The sequence below is a fragment of the Falco peregrinus genome, chromosome 1, assembly GCF_023634155.1.
Source record: "Falco peregrinus isolate bFalPer1 chromosome 1, bFalPer1.pri, whole genome shotgun sequence".
NCBI classification, from domain to species: domain Eukaryota; kingdom Metazoa; phylum Chordata; class Aves; order Falconiformes; family Falconidae; genus Falco; species Falco peregrinus.
Genome location: NC_073721.1, coordinates 12,501 through 36,998, shown reverse-complemented (window position 1 = coordinate 36,998; position 24,498 = coordinate 12,501). Strand labels below are relative to the sequence as shown.

Below are 24,498 nucleotides of genomic sequence, written 5' to 3'. Positions count from 1 at the left end.
TGAATGGTTGGGTTTGAGTTTAATTTTGTTTAAATGGAAAATTGACCCATTCGTGTTTATCTCAAGCAGGGATCAATTGAATGGACTTAAAAAGATCTGAACATCTTTGAACAGTAGAAGTTATCAAATTTAGAATCTTTTCAGTCAAATGACATGGAAGTGAACCATGGAAAACATGGAAACATCCCTGGCTTTGAACTTTCGTTTCTTGAATGCAGGCTCTGGGGAAACTGCTTTTGTGATCCTCAGCACAGCACAGCATGAACCACCCAATTTTCTCACTGCTGCCTCTATGTAACGAGTCCCTTTCACTTGTCAGATGTCTACCCCAGACTTGGAGCCTCACCTCTGCTACACTTCTCTCGTTTGTTTTACCTAACCTCCCTTCTTTCTCTTGTTTGCTTTCTCTGGTGTATTTATCTGCCTCCTGACTATGGGCCTTCCCTTAGCAGCTGAACACATTTTCGGATACCTCATTGTTTCTCTGTGCAATACAACTGCCGGTCTCAATGAGGAGGAAGATACAAGGAGTGATCCCTAATGCATTGGTTGATGGATGGAGAACCATCCAGATTGTTTTCAATGCAAGCATACACACCGCACGCTTTCCCCCTTTAGTTTCTATATGTGAGCAGGGAGGAGTTCTCTGTGATTTGGTACCCAAGGGAGTAACTAGCCAGATAAAAGATCCATTCAATTTAGTTTTATTGACAAGTACAGCCCAGAGATACAGCTCTCTGAAATAGAAGGAAGGAATGTGCATAATTTAGGGAGAAGCAGACACACACAGAGACACACTCAGCACTGGTCAATGAACTGGCCAAGTCCAAGGACCTAGGATGTCGGGGCTCCCAGCTCGATAAAACACACAGCACAGCCGACTGGGCTGTGCCAGCCTCCCCAGTTACTGCACTGGGTCACCACATGAATCCCCATGGGAGGATTCCAGAACCCATTCCCCACCGTCCATGGCCAGCCACCCTTGTACACCCTACCCCTTGCTCAGCTGATCCTAATTGGACTTGGGCTGTATTTTTCCTGATTGCATCCAAAGCCCATATCTTCCATTTGCAGCGGATTCCCACAGACTTGGCTGTGTCTCCCTCATCTTTCTTCAGTCACGTTAAAAGCTACAAAGCCTGTTTCAGACTACATGGCAACTATTTCAGTATGGGTTCACACTGTTCATATTTTTAGTATCCATTATTACCTGAAGGATAGAGAGATTGCTCAGTTCCTTCAGCATTAAAAAACCCAAACGACAAACAAACAAAAAAAGAGGTCATGTGCATTTCCCAGCATAGCACTTTTATTCTGGTCTCACGGGTAAAGAGAGTGTCATGGGTCAAAAGTCTTTACACTTTTATAGGCTTTTATAACTTCTGGAGAAAGGCTAACACGTGGCATTGGCATTACAGTCCAATTATTGCCCAAGCAGCAGCGTAGCACTCAGAAGCAGCGGGCACATAGAGCCTCATGGGCCCTCGGCAAGTACAAAAGTTATCCCTCCGCAGTCAGCAGTCCGACTCACAAGCACAAGGCACACGTGGAAAAGTAACATCTCGACTGACCTTCAGTTCCGCTCCCCTTGATTTGTCAACGTACAATTCCCGATGAACCTAGGTACAAAGGAAAAACAAAAGACCCCCGTTTCACTGGGAAGCAACGGCTGCTCTGGCCCAGGAGCTGACTCTCATGACACAGGATCTGCGAGACATGTGAGCTGCTGCCTCCCAACCCTCCCTGGTAGTTAAACGCTTGCCCTTTGCAATACTTTTTAGAGAAATCAGCAGTCGGGGGCGAGGGGTGGGGATTCCACCACCGGCTTTCTTTTCTTTCTCTTGCCTGCTCCCAGAGACGGGAAGAGGCTCCTGAGCCACCCCCTGCGACAGCGTTACAGCAGGCCCCAAGGCAGCCTCTGCGGCCCGCGGGGGCCGGCAGCCCCAGCCCGCTGCCACGGCACCGGCCAGCGGCTGCGGGAAAGACAAAGCCCCGCGCAGAGCTGCGGCGGCTGCGGCGGCTGCCCGGGCAGCCCGGAGGCGACGGGGGGGGCGGCAAGGCGCTGCGGGCTGACCGCTCTCCCGGGCCCCGCCGCCGCTCCTCACCTCCTCGCTGAGGTAGCGGCGCAGCTCCGAGAAAAAAAAAGGCAGCACCGTGATGAGCCCGCTGACCACCGTCACTGCCGGGGAGACGAGAATCGCCAGCAGCCCCGCCGGTCCCGGGCCGGGCCGCCTGCCCGCTCACCTCAGCCCGCCCGCCGCCGCCACCAGGCACTCCCTGCCGCGGCCGAGCGCCGGCCAGCCACGTTCTCCCCAGCCGGCCGCTGCCCGACGGCCACGCCCGGGCTCGCCCGCCGGCCCCCGGCCGCCCTCAGCCCGACCGCTCACCCAGCGCGCCGCCGTGCGTCCCGGCCCGAACGTCTTCCAGGCTCCCGGGGAATCCCCGCACCACCAAAGCCACCCCAGGGTGCCGCGCGGGCCGGAAATGAACACACCTTCCGGGGCCGGCCCCGCCCCCGCCCGCCGGCCCCGCCCCGCCGGGCAGCGTGGCCTGGAGCCAGCCGAGAAGGGGCTGGGGCTCCCGGTCTGCGCTGGGGCGGGCAGGGGCTCGGTGCCGCCGCGGGCTCTTCAGAGCCTGCCGACCCCCGGGTCTCTGCGGGGGCCGCCCGCGGGGTGCGGGCTGTGCCGAGAGCGGCTACCTGGGGGAGAGGGGGTGGGGAGAGGCAGGCGGAGGAAAGACCCCGCTCCCTTGTCCCACCTTCCAGCCCTGCCGTGTACTCTGCACCCCTTCATTCTGGTAACACCTCACTTTCCCGTCACAGGGAACGGCTATGAACTCAAGAGGTTAAATCGTGCAACAGCTCATAATGGCTTACTTGTGCAGGGGAAAACCTTGTATGAGCTTTTCCTAAGCCACACATTCACACCACTCACTTTTTCCTTCTCAAAAAGTGCACTCCTGCAAAATCTCTTCTATTTAAAAAAAATATATTTAAAATTGCTGTTACTAACGTGCTTCCCACATGTAAACAGAGCAAAAGCACCCCTATTTCCCACAGCAAATTGGAATGCATCATACGGAAATGATTTAACAGCTTGAGCCACGTGGGTGCTTTTGCATACGGAGGCAATAAGTATTAATGCCTGGGCTGCGAGTGGGAAAAGGGCAGAGCAACGTGAACCCTGCAGTCGCAGCGAGCAGCTCCCGTGGTTCCGGTGGTGTAAACTGGGCTGAGATCTCGGCCCGTGCTCACCGTGCCCATGCTCAGCACAGGGGTGGTGGAGCGCTGCTGCCATCTGGCGAAAAACATTGTGTACTGCAGCCGCCCGGTAGGTGGAGCGCTGCTGCCATCTGGCAACCAAAAACTGTTACCACACCACGGGGCTCGAACGCGTGTCCTCCGCGCGGGAACGATTCTACCGTTGGCGTGACGAGAACCTGTTTCGTTGCAGTCGAGCCACTTCTACGCATGCGCTGCCCTTAGTTTGCCCGAAACGCTACTGGGCATCGGTAAAAGCAGATTTTGTAATACGCATACGTAGCCACAAACCCCGCCCCTAGGCGTCAAGCCGATTCTGCGCTTCGCTGCCCTTAGTTTTGTCAGAAGCGATACTATGCATACGTGAAAATGGATTTGGTAATACGCATACGTAACCACAAACCCTGCCCTGTGGCGTCAAGCCCATTCTGCGCATGCGCTGCCATTAGTTTTGCCAGAAACACCACTGTGCATGATTAAAAGGCAATTTCGTAATGCGCATGCACTGCCGGAAACCACACCCCTACACGTCTGCCCCATTCTACGCATGCACTGCCCTTAGTTTTGCAAAAATTCCGACTACCCATCATAAAGAAATCTCCGGAGACACAATGGACTGTCAAAAAGGATCAGGGACATTTGTGTAAAGTTATTCTGATGTTAATTGTTACTGTTGTAGAGATATTAGAAACTGAAGCATGGGTAAACAATACCCATCTTCAAACATTGCAAATGATTGTTAATGCTACGAAAGCTAAGGAATGCTGGCTATGTACCTCTCTTCCTAAAGGAGTCTTGATAACACCCCTGTATGGGGTGGCCTCCCAAAACTGGAATTATCTCGATGACAAATGGACTACCCGGCCAGACTTTTGGAAAAAGCCAGACGATGGTGGAGGATATTGCCTATTTGATAATAAACCATATGAGTTGGGTCCCAGATTTGATTTACAAATATTAAGCCTAACCACCACAATATTTATTAAAAGTGATAATAACTGTCACTGGAAAGCTCAAACAAGACAGGAGGAGCATGTCCTGGAGACCCAGGGCAAAATACTTGTTCCCAATCTGATGGATGGAATGATTAAACAGACATTCATGAGATATGGAACAAGGTGCAGATACTGCATGAAATTACTAAAGATGATTTATCACGGAGTTTTAAAGTTATATGGGACAAACTGACTTCGTGGTTACCTAATTTGGAATGGTTAAAACATACTTTCATTATAATACTTACTGTAATAGTTTTAGGAATAATATGTGTATTACTTCAATGTTTTGTTTGGTGCTGTCAAAGAATGATCATAAGGCATAATGATTTTTTTTAGTTGCAAAATAATTTGCAAAAGTTACTAGAAAAGCGGGGAATGAACGGTGAATGATGTGCCACTTATCTAAAGGATGATGTACTTATGTTTATCTAAAAGTTGGGAAACGTCCAAGGACCCTTATTGCTAACATGATGGATGTACTAATTGCTAAGTCCTTGGATTTGTCATCTTTAAAAAGGCTATCTGGTCCCAAGTTGTGTTGTTTATACAACATGGCAAAGACAAGGACTTAAATCATGGTCACTAACTTAGTGAGATATGTAAATCAGTTCCCGGAATTGTAATGAATATGTAAACGATTTCCCAGAAAGTTAATGAATAGACATGAGTTGCTTGTATAAAGAGGGGACTGAAAAATCGCCTCGGGGTGCATGACTTTGGTGGAGCAATCCCCCATGCACCCAGCGCTGCCGAATAAAGATAACCTCCACTCACTCAAATATTGGTGAATGATTCTTTAAATCAATCTAGTTGAAGATGCCCCTGCTTCCTGCAGGGGGGCTGGACTAGGGCACCTGTAAAGGTCCCTTCCAGCACAAACCATTCTACAATTCTGTAAACTACCACTGTCATTCCAGCCACTGTGCATTTATATATACTTGAGGAAGCTGAAGTCCTTCACAACTGAAATTTTACTCTGAAAGTTCTGAATTGCCTTGAAATTCTCAAGAGCTTTTCTCCAAAACATCCCTTCCAGAGATACTGATATTCAGGTCCTGGACCCAACACCGTACCCGAGGTTGTTTTACAGCAGGGCAGCAAAGTTTTGTAGAACAAGTGAGGCCGAGAGACTGCCCAGACACATTCTCCCCCATGTTCTCCCAGACCCATGTGGCAGCACCTTCAGAAAACACTTTTCTATTCGTTCCCGATAGTTCTAAACATCTCTAACAAAATTTCAGCAATGTCCTCCCCCCTGAAGCAGTGCTGCTGTTACTACAGATAGCAATGCAAAGATGTTCAAAGGAAATGGTCTGAAACACTTGGAAGCTAAAGGTCACAATAAGCAGGAAAAGAAAATACTTTACCACGTACATGAGACTGCTGGAAACTTTTTGCCGGTGCAAAATGGAAATTTTCAGCTACCTGCAGGAGACAGTAATCTTTCATTAAAAGGCCTGAATCTATATAAACAAAGCAGTCATACCGGCAGTTGGATTTTCAAATTTTTTTTGAATAAGATAGACAATAAGCAACTCATTGTCATGGGTGACAATACCAGCAAACATTGTCCTCAAAGAGATACGAATTTCCCCTCTTCCTCACAGGCAGTCATGTGGAAAGCCATAATCACCTACCGATGTTGACAACAACTGTTCTACGCAGAGTATTTCAGCGGACATAAAAATGAGAAGAAGGAATCAAGTCTACTGGGAGGGAAATAACTGCTGCTGTAGGAAATATCAAAAGGTATCACAAGGTATCACAGAAACAGAGTGGAGAAAGTAACTGGGAGGGTGAGCAGGCAGGGTAAGAAAACCCTTAATACAATAAACAAGAGTGGTCCTATGTATGCATCCATGAAAACAAGCCCTGTTCAAAAATAAAGCACTAAACCTACCTACCACCAAAAAAAACCCCACACTCCAAAATCCCCCAAAAGACAAAGGTTATTAAAATTTTAACCTTGAACATGAAAAGGATATGGATATTAGGTGTCAGTCCTCCCTGACCCCCGCTAGCAATCATACACACCCTTCCCTGGAAGATTTCAATGCATCAAGCTCACACGCTACATTACACCTTTGAATGTCCGTGCAAACCTATCGCATATGTTAACTGCAGACCCGATGGAGACGTGCAAAAGTCCAAGTGCCTAACAAGGGCCCCCAGAAATTTCCCTAGTGACACCCACCCTTGGACCCTTGCTACCCACAGCACTCCCCTTTGAATCTTTCCTGCTCACCACACTTTGTGGCAAAGGGTTCTGTAACGGTTCAGCACTCATGATGATGTTCAAAACACGAAGTCTGGCTTCATGAGTGAAAGGGTGGGGTGTGTTTGGTTTTGGTTTTGTTTTTCAGAAATAAAGGATGTTGTCTCCAGGAATAGTACACAAAAATGTTAAAAAACCTCCAGATTTTGAAATAAAGTAGTAAAAAAAAATTACCCTGGGCCTGACTGCTAGAATGTACTTGGGTACGTAACCTGCACATCCAAGTGTTTTGAGCTCGGTAACCTGACAAATGACAGGGTAGTTACATAGTCATCTGGTGTATCTTGTACTACAGTTTCATACAGCAGTTGCAAAAAACATCTCTTTAAGCATCTTCAACCTTGACAACTCCAATAGTCTTGCTTCCACTGGTTTTCTAAAGAAGGGAACATTTCACTCCCTCCAGCACCTCTGCTGACAAGTTGTTGCTTACTGTTATCTCCAGCACCCACCGGTGGTCTCTGTTTTGAGACTAGAAGGGCAGGTGGGACAACCTCACCTCAAAGAAGCTGCCTCTCCCCCTCCAGAAACCTCGGTAAGATGACTCACTAGCTAGATGGTAGAAAAAGCTAAGCTTCTCCAGCCAGCCCACCTCATGAAACAGAGAACTAGCCCCTTCCCACCCTTTTCCTGACCCTCCTACTGAACCCCTCTACAGGCACAAGTACCTTCCTGAGCCCAGGGGTTATTACAGTCCTGTGAACACTTAAAGTTGGAAAAAAGAGCAGAATGCCCTGACTGTGCCTTCTGATGCTCATCACCACCATGCAACAGGCTCACGGCAAAACCCATCTCTCACCTTGCTGACCTCCAGGAAACCAGCCCTCGTTCTTCTGCTCTTCCATTTTCTGGCTAAATCCTTCCCTCTTGCACTGCTCTATGCTATCCAGGTTCTCGAAGGCCCAGCCTCGATACCTGTATGCTTCTCTGACATCGTCACAAGTATTGCAGCACCTGCAAGAGCACAAACATCATCTTATCATCTTTACAGCGATAAAGAGACTCCAGCTCAGGACTCAAATCACGGGTGGATTTTATTTCAAAGCAGCAAACTTCAGGAACTGGACACTGAAAGGTGGTCTAATGCTCCTGAAGGAGCTTGAGCTTCCTGACATACTTTTTGAGATTTTGGCACAAGGATGCAAGCTGTTCTAATGCAGTGCTTAATTCTGAAAAGGGCTTTAGTTGTCCATTTAGACAGCCAAGTCCATTCTTGGCAAACAAATTTGCTGCAGAAGTGACATTTGTTTCTGTGGGAAGTCTCCCACAGTTCTGAGCAGCTTGGAACTTCCCCATGTGAACAAAGCATCTACCTGTTTCTATTCCTCCCTTCCTCTGTTTTTAGGGAAAGACTGCAAACATCGGAGGCAAGGTTAACGGCAAACTTTCTGCATTGCTCTTCTACCTCTGGACTCACCAGAGTCTCTATTGCGCTCACCAGAAAAAACAATTGTCTGCCTCTGTTCCATGTTGTGCTGGACAAAACAAAAAGGGAATCATGAATCCCTCAAGACGGAAACATCTCTGGGGAAGGATGCAACTTGACAGATGTTACAAACTAAGTTACTACAGAGACAATAATAGCAACAGATAGTCCAGAACCTGTGGACTATCACGAATCCATTCTTACACAAATTTGCAGGTAGAAGGAATGAGAAACACCGAATGACACCCATCATTTGTGTGAGTGATAGGTGTCTGGTCTTTGCTCCCATAAGGATGCAAACCCTGCAGCAGAAGCGAGAAGGCAAAGCCATAACCGGGTTTTATTCCGAGACAGCTCACAGAACAGTGAAATAATTTACACAGCTCCCCTCTGGACACCAAGTAATCCCAGAAAAGGTTCTGTTTGCTAAGATACAATCTTTGTGCTACTGCCCTTAAACAGGCACGCAGAGAAAACAGACAACCTAACTCTGCACGCTCTTAACAATCGTGAGTGCAGCACAGGCGTACTAAAACACAACAGCTCTCACCATTCTCTGAACAGGTGCCCAGGAGGATTTCACTGTACGGACCTTCACAGACATTTTGGAAAAAAACCTCCAACATGTATGCCACATTAACTGTATCGATTCAAGGACTAAGAAGATGTAAAGGTTACCTAATGTCCTTTGACTCTGCCCCGTAACAGCTTTCACAGCGATCAGCATCCAAAGCATTTGGATCAAACACCTTTTCTTCTTCTTTCCCCAGTTCTAAGATAAAAGAGGATTCAAAGTGACGAGGCACGTCTAGAAACACTATCTTGTACTTCTGCTCTATGCACAGAAACTGTTCTACACATGAAGGAAATGATTTTGTATCAGAATCTGCGCATCCTGCACCCGAAGCTCACCTGAAAGAATGCACAGGGCCTGTTGAGCTGCAAAATAAGATCAACAAGCAGAGTAGCATTTGCCATCTGAAGAACACCCTCCATTGAAAGAACCAGCCACCTGTAAGCCTTGCCAGAGTGCCAATCAGCTGTTACTTGCACAAAGGCTTTGTTTAAACTTTGTCTAAAGCAGACCCAAACAGCAAACTGCGACCGATACAGGACCTGTTACACAAATAACATTTTAAATAGCAGACAGCAGCGCACAGCACATAATCCTGTCCCAAGATATGTAGGGAACACAGTTATATATTGCTGTGAAACTAAATCACATTGGGAATCTCCCAAGTGGAAAACTGACACTCAGCTCTCCAGTACAACGATGCTGACAATGCACACACATTAACCACTGGCTTACTAGAAATCTCCAAGGAATTTCTATCTTTGTCATGATTTTACAATTCTGCAAGTGTCTGTGCCACCTGTGTGTCGAATGCGCAGCCACAGTACAGCTGGGGCACAAACTCAGAGTTTTATGTTCTTAAATGCAGAAGGCTGCAGAGGGACTCTTAACAGAGGAGATGAGAGCCGGTGACAGCTGAAACCTGCCAAAGGGCAAGACATGCCTCCAGAAAACTCAAACAGGACCTTTGTTTTCCCAAAACCCAAAACAAATGCGAAAGGTCTGTAAACTTTGGAGTTTGGAATAAGTGAGCCAAGGAATGGCATGTCTAAAATTTCCAGAAACATGGGTTCTTATTGGAAGAGGCCCCTTAAAACCAGGCTGTTTCACTCACAAATCCTGAAGGACAGGACCAAGTCTGCTGGATTACAAAAGCCCTCTAATGATCACTGTCTAGGCACCGCCGCACTACCCTCTTACGAGCCTCGAAAAGGTGGCTTCTTGGATAACTAAGGCCGGGGCAGGTGATAAGTCAGACACTGCTGAGGGGACAAAATGTTATCGGGACCCTCTTGGTTGAGATTGGGAGGTATAACAGGTGGACAGAAGTGAGTATTTAAGACATCTGTATTAGCCACAGAAAAAAGAGATTTTAATTAGGAAGTACGAAATATGCATGAAAATCAATCGTTAACCTCACTTTATGGTAGTTATGATCAAACAAATAAAAAATTTTAGAAAAATATACCCATTCTTAAACCACTGTATGAGACTTACTTTCTACAGCTTACAGCATTCAAACAAGTTGAGAGTACAATTAAGAATTCAACCAGTACGGGTTTTGATCCTGTAATTACACTAAAGGTTAGCGTCAGGAAGAATGCAGCTTAATAATTCCTACGCTTTGTCAAAGCCATGATTCCTGCCATTTGAAGAACACCTGTACAACACACGGAGTCTTTCAAGATACAGCAGCTAGTAACAGCGTTCTGAATGTAATCGGTAGCTGCCTGTCGAGTTGTCTCAGAGAGCACCCAGAGGTACTGCACACAGCTTAGATACTATAAAGAAACTGCAGTACATAAAACCCCACATGCAAAGTTTCGTGCTGTTAACATGGTCCTCGACTTGCATGCAGATATGACACATGACGCTGGAAAACTCGGTCCATGTTAAAAGGAAACGAAACAGTAAATAAAAATAAAAAAAATTCAATCCTCTATCGCCATCCAGTGGAAATTAATGAGATGACATCCCAGCACAGAATGCAACCTACCATAGAAATCATTAAGCTATTAACTATTTGAATGTAACTATGATCAGGAAAAGCCTCCACATACTACTCCATAATATTTAGGTATGCTTTACTAAATTTAAGGTTAATGTTAAATAAAATGTATTTTTAACTACGAAATTTAAAGTGCCGAAGCAGCTAAGTGGCAGAACCAGGCCCCGTCCCTAGCATAGCCCTAATCCAAGGCTGGTTTAAAACCCAGTCCAGTTAATCAGTGGGAGAACAGAGAAGCAACAGATGATCAATCTGTGGACACAGGTGCTTTCAGAAACACAGGCGGTTTTGGAAAAATTGGTGCATGTGAATAGGAACTGCTCTTTCAAAGACTAAGCGCGCTTGAAGGAGCGTGTGAGTTAAAGCAGGCAGAAAGAAGATCACGATCCAAGGAGGAGCTTGGAACCGAGGCAGAGACTGGAACCAAGCAGGTGAATCAACTGGGACAGAGTCAGGTGATGGATTCACAGAACTCACAGGACCAAAAGAAACTCCTAAAAACTTCAGACATTGACTAATGATCTGATAAGCATATCTAACCTACGCTGTATCCCTTGGTTCTCTGTCACCCACTGGGGTGGTGGCCCAGCTCTGAGTCATGACTAAAGCAAGCCCAGCGGTAACCACGTCTGTGTGGATTTTTCCTTTACCAGACAATACTGCTATGGTTGCCATTTAAATAACTGACTGAACATCAAGTGTTACTAACAGAAACTGATAATCATAGAGTTTCACAAAGGTGGGTGGACACTTCCAATCTAACTTGCCACACATGTGGTGGAAATCAAACTAGCCATATCCTTTTTCCAGACAGCAGAAGAAATTGCTCGTTGCATGCAATGCAATTTGATCGCTTTCAAAATGCCTCTCCTGGATGAGACTGTTTGCTCCCTGCAAGTTTCTCTTCCTCTCCATTGATAATATAATGAGCGAGAGCAACCGGTTCAGACCTAGTAATCCCAGTGGAGGCTGGCAACACAAGTAAGGCAGAAGGCCCATATGTGGAAACAGAGAATTGGGTACAAAAAAGCGGGGTTTGACCCCAGACATTACATTTGTCACGCCACAGCCTCCGAATACAGAAAGGCTGCTAAATGACACAACAGTAAGAATGCTATCACCTCACTTCTGTGACACCAGGAGAAGGTCTCATACCTACCCACTGTTCAGTTCTTGGCTTAGTTTAGCCTTTCAGCTTTAAGAACAGAAAAGTTAAATCTGAGTTACAACAAACCAGCAAGTTTAGTTCATGCCAATACACAAAACGACACTATCTCCCAGAACAGATAACAAGGACCTCACGTTTTAGAAAGACCAAGTCTTGCAGTATTACCGTTAGACTGCAACACTACCAGAATTGTTCCCGGTTTGTATTGAACTAGAACAGTAAGCCATAACACGTCAAAAAATACAGAGGAGAGGTTTATGTAGCCAAGGACCACTTACTCCAACTTGTAACTGATAAATCAACTGAAATCTATTAATCAGGTATGCATTAACACACACAAAGCAAACATAATAAGACACAAGTTTAGGCTTAAGGGTCAAGTCAGCGGAGCCTTCCCTGGAGAGAGGCTCTTTCCTCTAACCAGCTCGTCCCGTTTCTCAGCCTCCTAGGATTTAAAAATGCAACCAAAGTCAAGTTTTGCCAGAGCAGCTGCTTGATTTCTAGTAGAAAAAGCCTATTCACTCAGCAGCTTTGCTCCTGAAATGCATCAATGAGTCCTTGTCCCAATTTCAGAGGGACCAGGCAAAGACTTGCCTCGCAAAAGTACCGAGTATAATGTACATACACACACCCAGAAGCTTGTCTGATCTGCCAGTGTAATAGACTTGCGTCCTATAAACTTTTCAATAGTTTGTGGTGTTTAAAACGCTGTGAATTCAGCCGTCCCTTGTTCCCATGAATCTCATAGCAGGCATACGGTAATGGAAAGACTATGAGAGCATCCATCCAAGAATGGCAGAATAGCATCTTACCGTGTCTCTCTCTCTGCTTCTGGAGTCACACGATTGGCAGCTTTATCCAAGCGCTGTTTAAACGGCTTGTGCTCGACGTCCTGCTGAGGCTCTCCTGCTCCGTCCATGGCATCGATGCTCAAATCTGAAAGCAGCGAGCAAGGAAAGCGGTCTATGAACACACATTTGTTATGGCCTGTGGCAAGCTGAGGAAGTGAAAAGACAGAATCTTTCAGCCAGCAGGGCAAGAAAGTGCCAAACCGAGAGAGCACGTACAGCTAATGTCAAGTGACCGACAGGGAATAAAACACACGGTGCAGCACGCTAAACGGCCCTCCCAGGTACGGGGTCTGGTTTGGTGTCCCAGAAGGACCGTTTCCAACTTCCAAGAAAGCGTTACCCTGAAAGGTAGACGCGCTTAAGGCAAAAAGCCAAAAGCAAACCCCTCAAAGCCCAGAACCATTCTCAGGAACACAGGAGTTAAGCCTAAAATTGGTTGAAAACTGCCTCCTACCTCTTCCCCTACCACCTTTCCCCCTTCAACATCAGCACATTTCCTGGTGATCCCTTTTCACAAAAAACATTGAGGTCTGTCATATCGGCTTGGTGCCGAAGCACCATGATGCCCTTGCCGTCTACATGCTCTCTTAGAAGGCTCATAGCTTCTTCGCACACAACAGCCAAGGCTTCCAGTCTCTCCGGCCTTCCCACGCCCTGTGAAACGGGAGGAAGGCAAACACCGATAACATCTCGCAGGGGTCAGGAGGAAGTCAGGATGTACTACAGTCAGAGCCCAATGCCTTACCCAAAGGAATTACCACAGCAGAACAAGAGGCAGGAGCGATCAGTAGACAGGCAGGTAACACGCACGGCAGCGATACCCACGTCAGACTTGCAGGACGCTTCCAGTCGCTTCACCCCGCAACTTTGTTTTGAATTTAGTTAAAAGGTAATCAGATTCTTAACGCTCATTCTGCTTTTAATAGCTGCTGGAGAAAGGCTAACACGTGGCATTGGCATTACAGTCAGAATTCCAGTATAAAAATCACGGCAAAGCTGTGCCTTGTCAAGTGGCTTCCAAAGCAGGCTCTGGAGCCTTTCAACGAGACAGTCAAATCTGGAGTCCCGAGGGAACTCTGTGCCAGCTCCGTCAGTAAGGCTGAGCTCTCTGACAAAGTACACCGCCGTACGGAAACGTAAGTGGGTTTATACCTCAGGCTCATTTACAATCTAGAAAAATAATACTGCCCGACCGGACGCGCTGCTTTAAGCGCCTAGCAGGCCCGGCTGCGTAACCACGAGGGACCAACAATTCCTCCCCGGCTGTTGCCCAAGCCGCAGCGCAGCACTCGGAAGCAGCGGGCACACGGAGCCTCGCGGGCCCTCGGCGGCTACAAAAGTGATCCCTCCGTAGTCAGCAGTCCGACTCGCAAGCACAAGGCACACGTGGAAAAGTAACATCTCGACTGACCTTCAGTTCCGCTCCCCTTGACTTGTCGACGGACGCTTCCGGACGAACCTAGGGACAAAAGGGAAAACAAAAGGCCCCGGTTTCGCGGGGAAGCAAACCAAAAGGCCTCTTCCCCTCGGCTGCTCCGGCCCCGGAGCTGACTGTCACGACACAAGATCAGCCAGACACCTGAGCTGCTGCTGCCTCCCAGCCCTCCCCGGTAGTTAAACGCTTGCGGAAAAAGCAGCAGTCGGGGGCGACGGGTGGGGATTCCGCTGCCGGCTTTCTTTTCTTTCTCTGGCCCGCTCCCAGGGGCGGGAAGAGGCTCCTGAGCCACCCCCCCCCGCGACAGCGTTACCGCAGGCCCCAAGGCAGCCTCTGCGGCCCGCGGGGGCCGGCAGCCCCAGCCGGCTGCCACGGCTCAGGCCAGCGGCTGGGGGAAAGACAAAGCCGCGCGCAGGGCTGCGGCGGCTGCCCGGGCAGCCCAGAGGCGGCGGGTGGGCGGCAAGGCGCTGCGGGCCGACCCCTCTCCCGGACGCCGCCGCCACAAGCGAGCACCGGGGCCGCCCCGCCGCCGCTCCTCGCCGAGGTAGCGGCGCAGCTCCGAGAGACAACAAAAAAAAAACCACAACCAAAAAAAGGCAGCCCCGTGAGAAGCCCGCTGACCACCGTCCCTGCCGGGGAGACGAGAACCGGCGGCAGCCCCGCCGGTGCCGGGCCGGGCCGCCCGCCTGCCTCAGCCCGCCCGCCGCCGGCACCAGGCGCTCCCTGCCGCGGCCGAGCGCCGGGCCGCCACATCCCCCCGACTCGGCCGCTGCCCGCCGGCCCCCGCCCGCCCTCAGCCCGAGCGCTCACCCACCGCGCCGCCGCACGTCCCGGCCCGAAACTCTTCCAGGCTCCCGGCGAAGGCTCCGCACCTCCACAGCCACTCCAGCGCGCCGCGCGGGCCGGAAATGAACCCACCTTCCGGGGCCGTATGCGTAGCCCATACGTACGAGGCCGGAAGCCCCGCCCCTTTGGCGTCACGTCGTTTCTGCGCATGCGCTGCCCGATTGTTGGAGCGCTGCTGCCATCTAGCGAAATATAATTGGGTACTGCAGCCGGCCCTGTTGGTGGAGCGCTGCTGCCATCTAGCGAAATAAAAATGGGTACTGCAGCCACCCGGTTGGTGGAGCGCTGCTGCCACCTAGCGAAACTTAATTGGGTACTGCAGCCGGCCCGGTTGGTGCAGCGCTGCTGCCACCTAGCGAAATAAAAATGGGTACTGCAGCCGGGCCTGTTGGTGGATCGCTGCTGCCACCTAGCGAAATAAAAATGGGTACTACAGCCGGCCCTGTTGGTGGAGCGCTGCTGCCATCTAGCGAAATAAAAATGGGTACTGCAGCCGGCCCGGTTGGTGGATCTCTGCTGCCCTCTAGCGAAATATATTTGGGTACTGCAGCCGGCCCTGTTGGTGGAGCGCTGCTGCCACCTAGCGAAATATAAATGGGAACTGCAGCCGGCCCCTTTGGTGGATCGCTGCTGCCACCTAGCGAAATATAAATGGGTACTGCAACCGGCCCTGTTGGTGGAGCGCTGCTGCCATCTAGCGAAATATATTTGGGTACTGCAGCCGGCCCGGTTGGTGGATCTCTGCTGCCACCTAGCGAAATATATTTGGGTACTGCAACCGGCCCTGTTGGTGGAGCGCTGCTGCCATCTAGCGAAATATATTTGGGTACTGCAGCCGGCCCGGTTGGTGGATCTCTGCTGCCACCTAGCGAAATATATTTGGGTACTGCAACCGGCCCTGTTGGTGGAGCGCTGCTGCCATCTAGCGAAATAAAAATGGGTACTGCAGCCGGCCCGGTTGGTGGAGCGCTGCTGCCACCTAGCGAAACTTAATTGGGTACTGCAGCCGGCCCGGTTGGTGCAGCGCTGCTGCCACCTAGCGAAATAAAAATGGGTACTGCAGCCGGGCCTGTTGGTGGAGCGCTGCTGCCACCTAGCGAAATATATTTGGGTACTGCAGCCACCCGGTTGGTGGAGCGCTGCTGCCACCTAGCGAAACTTAATTGGGTACTGCAGCCGGCCCTGTTGGTGCAGCGCTGCTGCCACCTAGCGAAATAAAAATGGGTACTGCAGCCGGCCCTGTTGGTGGATCGCTGCTGCCACCTAGCGAAATAAAAATGGGTACTGCAGCCGGCCCTGTTGGTGGATCTCTGCTGCCCTCTAGCGAAATATATTTGGGTACTGCAGCCGGCCCTGTTGGTGGAGCGCTGCTGCCACCTAGCGAAATATAAATGGGAACTGCAGCCGGCCCTGTGGGTGGAGCGCTGCTGCCATCTAGCGAAATATAACTGGGCACTGCAGCCGGCCCTGTTGGTGGAGCGCTGCTGCCATCTAGCGAAATACAATTGGGTACTGCAGCCGCCCGGTTGGTGGAGCTCCTTTCCTGCTATTTTGTGACTTGTGTTGGAAGTGCCTTGCACCAGGTTCTAGTATTAAGGCAGAAAGCCCCAGGGCCTCGTACCTCTGGGTGGCTCATGCTGTGTCACACCAGCTGTGGTGCCTTCCCGCTTTACAAATGCAATCAGTTTTGGCAAGCTTACAAAACTAGTGCTTTATCAGGAAGGTGTCTTTGGGTTTCAGCTTACCCATTTCTACTTTTCATATGCCTACATCGCAAGAAAAAGAAAGGGTTTTGCTTCTCAGGTTTGCTCCAGTTACTCGGCAATTCAGGCATGACCAGAGCAGAGCTGTTTTCCTACAGTTTCCAGAACCCTCCCTCCCCTCCCTAGAGAGGGCTATGTGCAGGGCAAAGCGGACACCAAGAGTAGAGACGACTGAGTAAAGTTACCAAAGGTCACGTGGTGCCTTCCTCGACGCAAGGGACTGATTTCAGTTTTTCTATGCTTGGATGACTTTTGCAGCTCAGAGTTTGGTTAAATCTACTCGTGGGGCAGCACTTGAACGTCTGTTGAGTGATTTCATACTGGACAACAGCAGCCACACCAAGACAAAAGTCTCCTCGGGGACAGACACGATAGCAGACTTCGTGTGGGCTGACCTCACCTTTTGCTTGCAACCGGCACCTTATTTTGCAAAGGAATCTTTGAAACCCTCTTTCTTTGAGACAAGGGACTGTAAGGGCCAAGGGCCAAAGCAGCCACACTGCAGCCTGGAGCCTGATGGTGGCTTCTCAGGTTCCAGCAATGGCTGTGGAGCACAGCTCTTGTGTCACCAAGCAGAGCGCCTGACACCCTGAAGTGCCTCGGCGCCCCGGGGGTGTGAAGCCTCTGTCTGGGGATCAGGCAGCCTCCCACCACAGGTCTTGCTGAGCTACAATGACTCTGCAGAGGCTGTAAAATTGTCTCGGAGTGCTGTGCTGCTTAAGATGAAAGCGCTTCCGATAGCTCAAGCTAGCCCACCCACTCAGCTCTTACGAGCTGTACCTCCATATGCAATGGGAAGAAGTATTTAACGCAGTAACTCCAACTCTAGGCTTGGCACCCAAACCCGTAGATCAAACAGTCCATTTATTCTTATTATTGGAAGTCTCCTTCCTCCCCTCCAAAGCCTGTCGTGCTTCCCTCCCAGGGCGAGGGCCCTACTCGTCTCGCATATCCAGCAAGCAGCCTCTCGAGTGCAGTTTCCACAGGCACATCTTCTTGATCCGGCAGGTCAACGTAGGTATCTAGCGTCTGATCGTCGATACCGGGATCAATCGCACAGAAAGCAGTCTTCAGATCATCTGCCTTCCCCTCTCTGTTCCAAAACAACACAGTCACCATTACGTTGTGGTATGTGAAAAGAACATTTACTTACTTGTGTCACACTGAGAATCCATGTTGCCCAAAATGCAGAGCAGAGATGTCTTTTGATACAGTCATCTCTGCCTCTACTAGCATCCCGTTGTTAAACAAATGTGCAATAAAGACTGGTGAATGCTAAACGTCAAACTGACCGGAAGTTAAGAAATCTTAGATTCATGATAACCTGGGAAGACCTTAATTTCACTCTATTGTGCATTGATATCCCTTATTACAGAACTGTACTTCTTGCTAATCCAGTGCCCACGTTGGACAGGATTTCACTTCACAGGCACCTGCCCACCTCTGGCGTTCTCCTCGGTGCTCGGTGTGGCACCAGACTTTTTTTCAATGCAGTAATTGCCTCTTGTTTTGAGGTGGAATTATTTCTCAGATTTGCACCAGTTGTCAGTCCTATTTGCTCTTCCCACTCCTCAGAACCAGTCTCTGAAGATGTACAGGATTTTACCGCTATTTTTGGAGAGCTGAGGAGTGTGGATAACTGGCTAGCTGAAAAAGTTCACATAAACATAGTCTAGCTGGCTAGACAAAAATGCACATCGCTCTCAGCTTATCTGAAGTAAAGCACAAATACGCTGCCTTTGGCTGTTCTTGTTACACAATAACAGGAAGATTTCGGTGGGAAAAGAATGTTGCAGGTGGGAACAGATAACTACAGAAGAGAAACTAGGGGTGGGCTTGATATTTAGGCAACTCACCAATAATGAGCTTAACTTTTGTAATACATATGAGCTAATTATAACAAGGCATAAAAGGTGACTGTAAGGTACAATAAACGAAGTCTGCTGATCACTCATATTGATTGACTGTGTCTTCCCTCCGTCGCGACAGAGGAGCACTGTACCGAAGGGGATTAGTGGTACAACTGATCTCTGCTCGCTGTCTGCCACGCCAAAGTTCTTTGGGTCGGGGACTGCTGCTGGCAGTGTTCCGCAGAGCCGGGCTCAGCCAGGTCTCGGCATTCACTGCAACGGGCACAGCTCTGTAGCGCAGGGAGGCCTGCGCTGGCCACGCACACTGCGTCCACTGCGGGGTTCCCTCTGCACGCACGGTCCTGAGCTACTGTCCCCATCAGCCCCTTCCCTCCATACTTACAGTAGATCTCCCAGCTTGTTCTTCAGCTGGCTCAGATACTCCTGCTTCTCCCTGACATCCTGGCTCCGGGGCTTGGCCACGAAAGCTTCAGCGCTCCCCTCCTCCTTCTGAAAGAAATTACAGCTGTGTTAGCACTGAACATGTGTTCCGGTCTGCATTAGAGCTGCCTCTCAATGTGCACGAAAATAACGCGGCTCTCCTAGAAATGGAATTTCCATGTGAAAAGTGGAAATAGAGAGAAAGAATATGGGAAAAACTCCCATCACAGAAAAGGCACAAGCTTGCACTGCCATTGTCTGCAGAGGGCCTTCAGGTGTTAGAGCTTGTGGTGGGCACTCCAGCTTTGTAAGTCTGATAAACCTAGCTAGTCTTATAAAACTAATTTAATCCCTAATTTAATCCCATTCTCCTGAAAAGGAAAGAGCCAATCCAAGAACTAGTTGATGCAAGCAGGTACAGCACTGAAGACCTCATTGACAACTTATCCTTATTCAAAGAATTAAACTGACGTTACTTAGGTTTTAGGGATTAGAGATTTAATTAAGGATTACATTTGCTTTAGGGATTTAGGGATTATATTAGGGATAGGTCTTTTGTGTGGGTCTCGCAGTACTACAAAACACATCTGTCAGCACCTTTGCAACTTGTCTCGAGTGCTCCAGGGTGGAAAAAAAATGGGACTCTCTGAGAGGTTCTGCCCAACAAAACCAGAAAAGGAAAGATCTTCCTTGGAAATACCTTTCAGGAATGGCAGGGAAAACGGTTCAAGCTTCTGGAAAGGCTGAGGAAAAGATGTCGAAGGATCAAAGAAATGCTACTCTATCCCAGAGAGAACCTCTGGATACAGTCGTGCTTAGTATGACGTGAAGAATTCTTGCAACGCTTCCTTGTCCCTGTATCATTGCCTGCTTCCCCCATGTGCTGGGGTACGGTGCAATGGGACATGGTGAGTTGAATGAACTTCCTCATGCCACAAGAAGCAGTCATTCCTTACAATGTAGTCTTGCTACTTAGTCATTCTGGCGCTTGTCTGCATTAATCTCGTCAGCAGAGAAGTAACCCGGGAAAACCCAAATACTGCTCTGCTGGACACTTCCCGGTCACGGCCACCAGTACCGGGGCAGGGAGAGGGGAGGAGGACGAGGCTTTTCAGCAGCAGGAAGCTGTTACTTTGGCTTGGCCATATAGCGCAGCATTAGCAGAGGCTCGAGCCCACTAGAAATACCTGCATGTCCGGTGGTTCACGTGGCATCATTGTCAAGTGTGGCTACTTCAGCTATGTCTTCAGTATGCTCACCGTTTCAGCTTTTCTAGTGCACCTGAGTTTCCCTGGCTTTAAAGTTTTCAGTGTTTACACTAAGAAGAAGGTGAATATTGAAGACACCGGCCACGAAAGTAGTTCTCCCACCTTCCTAATGGGTATTTATTACCAATTAATCTCAGTGGAAACAAGCAGTGAAGAAAGCTTCCACATACCCATGCAGGGAAGCCATTTCCCTCTCTTAGAGCTCCCGTTGCTATTTCTTCCAGAAGCACATCCACCAGCTGACTGCTGGTCTTCCCCTCAGCCAGAGAACCCCACTGGTCAGCTCCGCCTGGAAATCACCTCTGCAACAGCAAAAAGACACCGAGCTGCTAGGAGAATGTGCCCACACATACTGGTTTTGTGTGAATCCCACTAGGAGCCTAAGGATAGATACAGATCTCCAGGCATGTGGTTGGTCTCCTAAGCTGTCTAAGGCAAAATGGAATACCCTGCAAGCACCTCTCAGGCCACTCCTAAAAGCCTAGGAGAAAATGGGGTGTTGCAGGTGGGCTTAGGGGTTGGGGTTAGGGGTGTGGGAAAATCACCCTGAGGTGGGGGGAACTCGAGAAAATTGCGTCCTAACGGAAGCATAATATTACGGAAAGCTTTTTTTAGGGTAGAATACAGCTATAGCCTGGAGGACGGCTGGCACGCACACAGTCTGTATCACCACAGTTCCCTAAGCAGCAGCTCAGCGCACACCGACAGCGGTGACGGAGGACGCGCTGAAGGCAAAAAGCCAAAAGCAAACCCCTCGAAGCCCAGAACCGTGCTCAGGAACACAGGAGTTAAGCCTAAAACCGGTTGAAAGCTGCCTCCTATCTGTTCTCCCGCCACCTTTCCCCCTCCAACGTCAGCACCTTTCCTCGCGATCCCTTTTCGCAAACAAAAGACGGACGCCTGCGGTATCAGCTCGGTACCGAAGCACCACGATGCGCTTGCCGGCTGCATGCTCTCTCACAAGGCTGACAGCTTCTCTGCACGCAACAGCCGAGGCCCTGTGAAAGGGGAGGAAGGCAAACACCGATAACATCTCGCAGGGGTCAGGAGGAAGTCAGGATGCACTTCAGTCAGAGCCCAACGCCTTACCCAAAGGAATTACCACAGCAGAACAAGAGGCAGGAGCGATCAGTAGACAGGCAGAAAACACGCACGGCAGCGATACCCACGTCAGACTGGCAGGACGCTTCCAGTCGCTTCACCCCACAGCTTTGTTTTGAATTTAGTTCAAAGGTAATCAGATTCTTAACGCTCATTCTGCTTTTAATAGCTGCTGGAGAAAGGCTAACACGTGGCATTGGCATTACAGTCGGAATTCCAGTCTAAAAATCACGGCAAAGCTGTGCCTTGTCAAGCGACTTTCAAAGCAGGCTCTGGAGCCTTTCAACGAGACAGTCAAATCTGGAGTCCCAAGGGAACTCTGTGCCAGCTCCATCAGTACATCTGAGCTCTCTGACAAAGTACACCGCCATACAGAAACGTAAGTGGGTTTATACCTCGGGCTCATTTACAATCTAGAAAAATAATACTGCCCGACCGGACGCGCTGCTTCAAGCGCCTAGCAGGCCTGGCTGCGTAACCACGAGGGATCGACAATTCCTCCCCGGCCGTTGCCCGAGCCGCAGCGCAGCACTCGGAAGCAGCGGGCACACGGAGCCTCGCGGGCCCTCGGCAAGTACAAAGGTTATCCCTCCGTAGTCAGCAGTCCGACTCACAAGCACAAGGCACACGGGGAAAAGTAACATCTCGACTGACCTTCGGTTCCGCTCCCCTTGATTTGTCAATGTACAATTCCAGACGAACCTAGGGACAAAGGAAAAACAAAAGACCCCCGTTTCACTGGGAAGCAAATCAAAAGGCCTCTTCCCCTCGGCTGCTCCGGACCCGTAGCTGACTGTCACGACACAAGATCAGCCAGACACCTGAGTAGCTGCTGCCTCCCAGCCCATCCCGGTGGTTAAACGCTTGCGGAGAAATCAGCAGTCGGGGGCGACGGGTGGGGATTCTGCTACCGGCTTTCTTTTCTTGCCTTTGCCCGCTCCCAAGGGCGGGGAAGAGGCTCCTGAGCCACCCCCCCCCGCGACAGCGTTACCGCAGGCCCCGAGGCAGCCTCTCTGCGGCCCGCGGGGGGCACGGCAGCCCCAGCCGGCTGCCACGGCTCAGGCCAGCGGCTGGGGGAAAGACAAAGCCCCGCGCAGAGCTGCGGCGGCTGCCCGGGGCAGCCCGGAGGCGGCGGCGGGGTGGGCGGCGGGGCGGCGCGGGCCGACCCCTCTCTCCCGGGCGCCGCCGCCACAAGCGAGCACCGGGGCCGCCCCGCCGCCGCTCCTCGCCGAGGTAGCGGCGCGGCTTCCGAAGAGAAAAAAAAAAAAAAAACAAACACCCACCCACCCAAAAAAGGGCAGCCCCGTGAGGAGCCCGCTGACCACCGTCCCTGCCGGGGAGACGAGAAACCGGCGGCAGCCCCGCCGGGGCCGGGCCGGGCCGCCCGCCTGCCTCAGCCCGCCCGCCGCCGGCACCAGGCGCTCCCTGCCGCGGCCGAGCGCCGGGCCGCCACATCCCCCCCGACTCGGCCGCTGCCCGCCGGCCCCCCGCCCACCCTCAGCCCGAGCGCTCACCCAGCGCGCCGCCGCACGTCCCGGCCCGAAACTCTTCCAGGTTCCGGCGAAGGCTCCGCACCTCCACAGCCACTCCAGCGCGCCGCGCGGGCCGGAAATGAACCCACCTTCCGGGGCCGTATGCGTAGCCCATACGTACGAGGGCCGGAAGCCCCGCCCCTTTGGCGTCACGTCGTTTCTGCGCATGCGCTGCCCGATTGTTGGAGCGCTGCTGCCATCTAGCGAAATATATTTGGGTACTGCAGCCGGCCCTGTTGGTGGAGCGCTGCTGCCATCTAGCGAAATAAAAATGGGTACTGCAGCCACCCGGTTGGTGGAGCGCTGCTGCCACCTAGCGAAACTTAATTGGGTACTGCAGCCGGCCCTGTTGGTGCAGCGCTGCTGCCACCTAGCGAAATAAAAATGGGTACTGCAGCCGGGCCTGTTGGTGGAGCGCTGCTGCCACCTAGCGAAATATATTTGGGTACTGCAGCCACCCGGTTGGTGGAGCGCTGCTGCCACCTAGCGAAACTTAATTGGGTACTGCAGCCGGCCCTGTTGGTGCAGCGCTGCTGCCACCTAGCGAAATAAAAATGGGTACTGCAGCCGGGCCTGTTGGTGGAGCGCTGCTGCCACCTAGCGAAATATATTTGGGTACTGCAGCCGGCCCGGTTGGTGGATCGCTGCTGCCATCTAGCGAAATATATTTGGGTACTGCAGCCGGCCCTGTTGGTGGAGCGCTGCTGCCACCTAGCGAAATATAAATGGGTACTGCAACCGGCCCTGTTGGTGGAGCGCTGCTGCCACCTAGCGAAACTTAATTGGGGTACTGCAGCCGGCCCTGTTGGTGGATCGCTGCTGCCACCTAGCGAAATAAAAATGGGTACTGCAGCCGGCCCTGTTGGTGGATCGCTGCTGCCACCTAGCGAAATATAAATGGGGTACTGCAGCCGGCCCTGTTGGTGGAGCGCTGCTGCCATCTAGCGAAATATATTTGGGTACTGCAGCCGGCCCTGTTGGTGGATCTCTGCTGCCCTCTAGCGAAATATATTTGGGTACTGCAGCCGGCCCTGTTGGTGGAGCGCTGCTGCCACCTAGCGAAACTTAATTGGGTACTGCAGCCGGCCCTGTTGGTGCAGCGCTGCTGCCACCTAGCGAAATAAAAATGGGTACTGCAGCCGGGCCTGTTGGTGGAGCGCTGCTGCCACCTAGCGAAATATATTTGGGTACTGCAGCCACCCGGTTGGTGGAGCGCTGCTGCCACCTAGCGAAAACTTAATTGGGTACTGCAGCCGGCCCTGTTGGTGCAGCGCTGCTGCCACCTAGCGAAATATAAATGGGTACTGCAGCCGGCCCTGTTGGTGGAGCGCTGCTGCCACCTAGCGAAATATATTTGGGTACTGCAGCCGGCCCGGTTGGTGGATCGCTGCTGCCATCTAGCGAAATATATTTGGGTACTGCAGCCGGCCCTGTTGGTGGAGCGCTGCTGCCACCTAGCGAAATATAAATGGGTACTGCAACCGGCCCTGTTGGTGGAGCGCTGCTGCCACCTAGCGAAATATATTTGGGTACTGCAGCCGGCCCGGTTGGTGGATCGCTGCTGCCATCTAGCGAAATATAAATGGGTACTGCAGCCGGACCTGTTGGTGGAGCGCTGCTGCCACCTAGCGAAATATAAATGGGTACTGCAGCCGGCCCTGTTGGTGGAGCGCTGCTGCCATCTAGCGAAATAAAAATGGGTA

General features: G+C 50.8%; 1 protein-coding gene across 12 annotated transcripts; it reads right to left on the bottom strand.

Annotated features, from left to right (window-relative positions):
- Window positions 1-1,287: 1,287 nt before the first annotated feature.
- On the bottom strand, window positions 1,288-22,913 carry LOC106112314 (endoplasmic reticulum-Golgi intermediate compartment protein 3). Of its 12 annotated transcripts, none has more exons than XR_008746316.1 (6): window positions 22,778-22,913; window positions 13,971-14,018; window positions 12,521-12,644; window positions 7,332-7,486; window positions 5,625-5,682; window positions 1,288-1,619 (listed from the first exon to the last, which is right to left on the bottom strand). XR_008746316.1 is itself a non-coding variant. In XM_055798997.1 (5 exons), the coding sequence occupies exons 1-5, from the start codon at window positions 22,908-22,910 to the stop codon at window positions 1,597-1,599; spliced, it is 483 nt and encodes a 160-aa protein (XP_055654972.1). In that variant the 5' UTR covers window positions 22,911-22,913; the 3' UTR covers window positions 1,288-1,596. The 12 variants fall into 12 exon arrangements, 2 of the variants coding, with proteins under 2 accessions (XP_055654972.1, XP_055654978.1); XR_008746348.1 differs by lacking the exons at window positions 7,332-7,486; window positions 22,778-22,913 and adding exons at window positions 13,014-13,213; window positions 14,809-14,836; XM_055798997.1 differs by lacking the exon at window positions 5,625-5,682.
- Window positions 22,914-24,498: the final 1,585 nt, after the last annotated feature.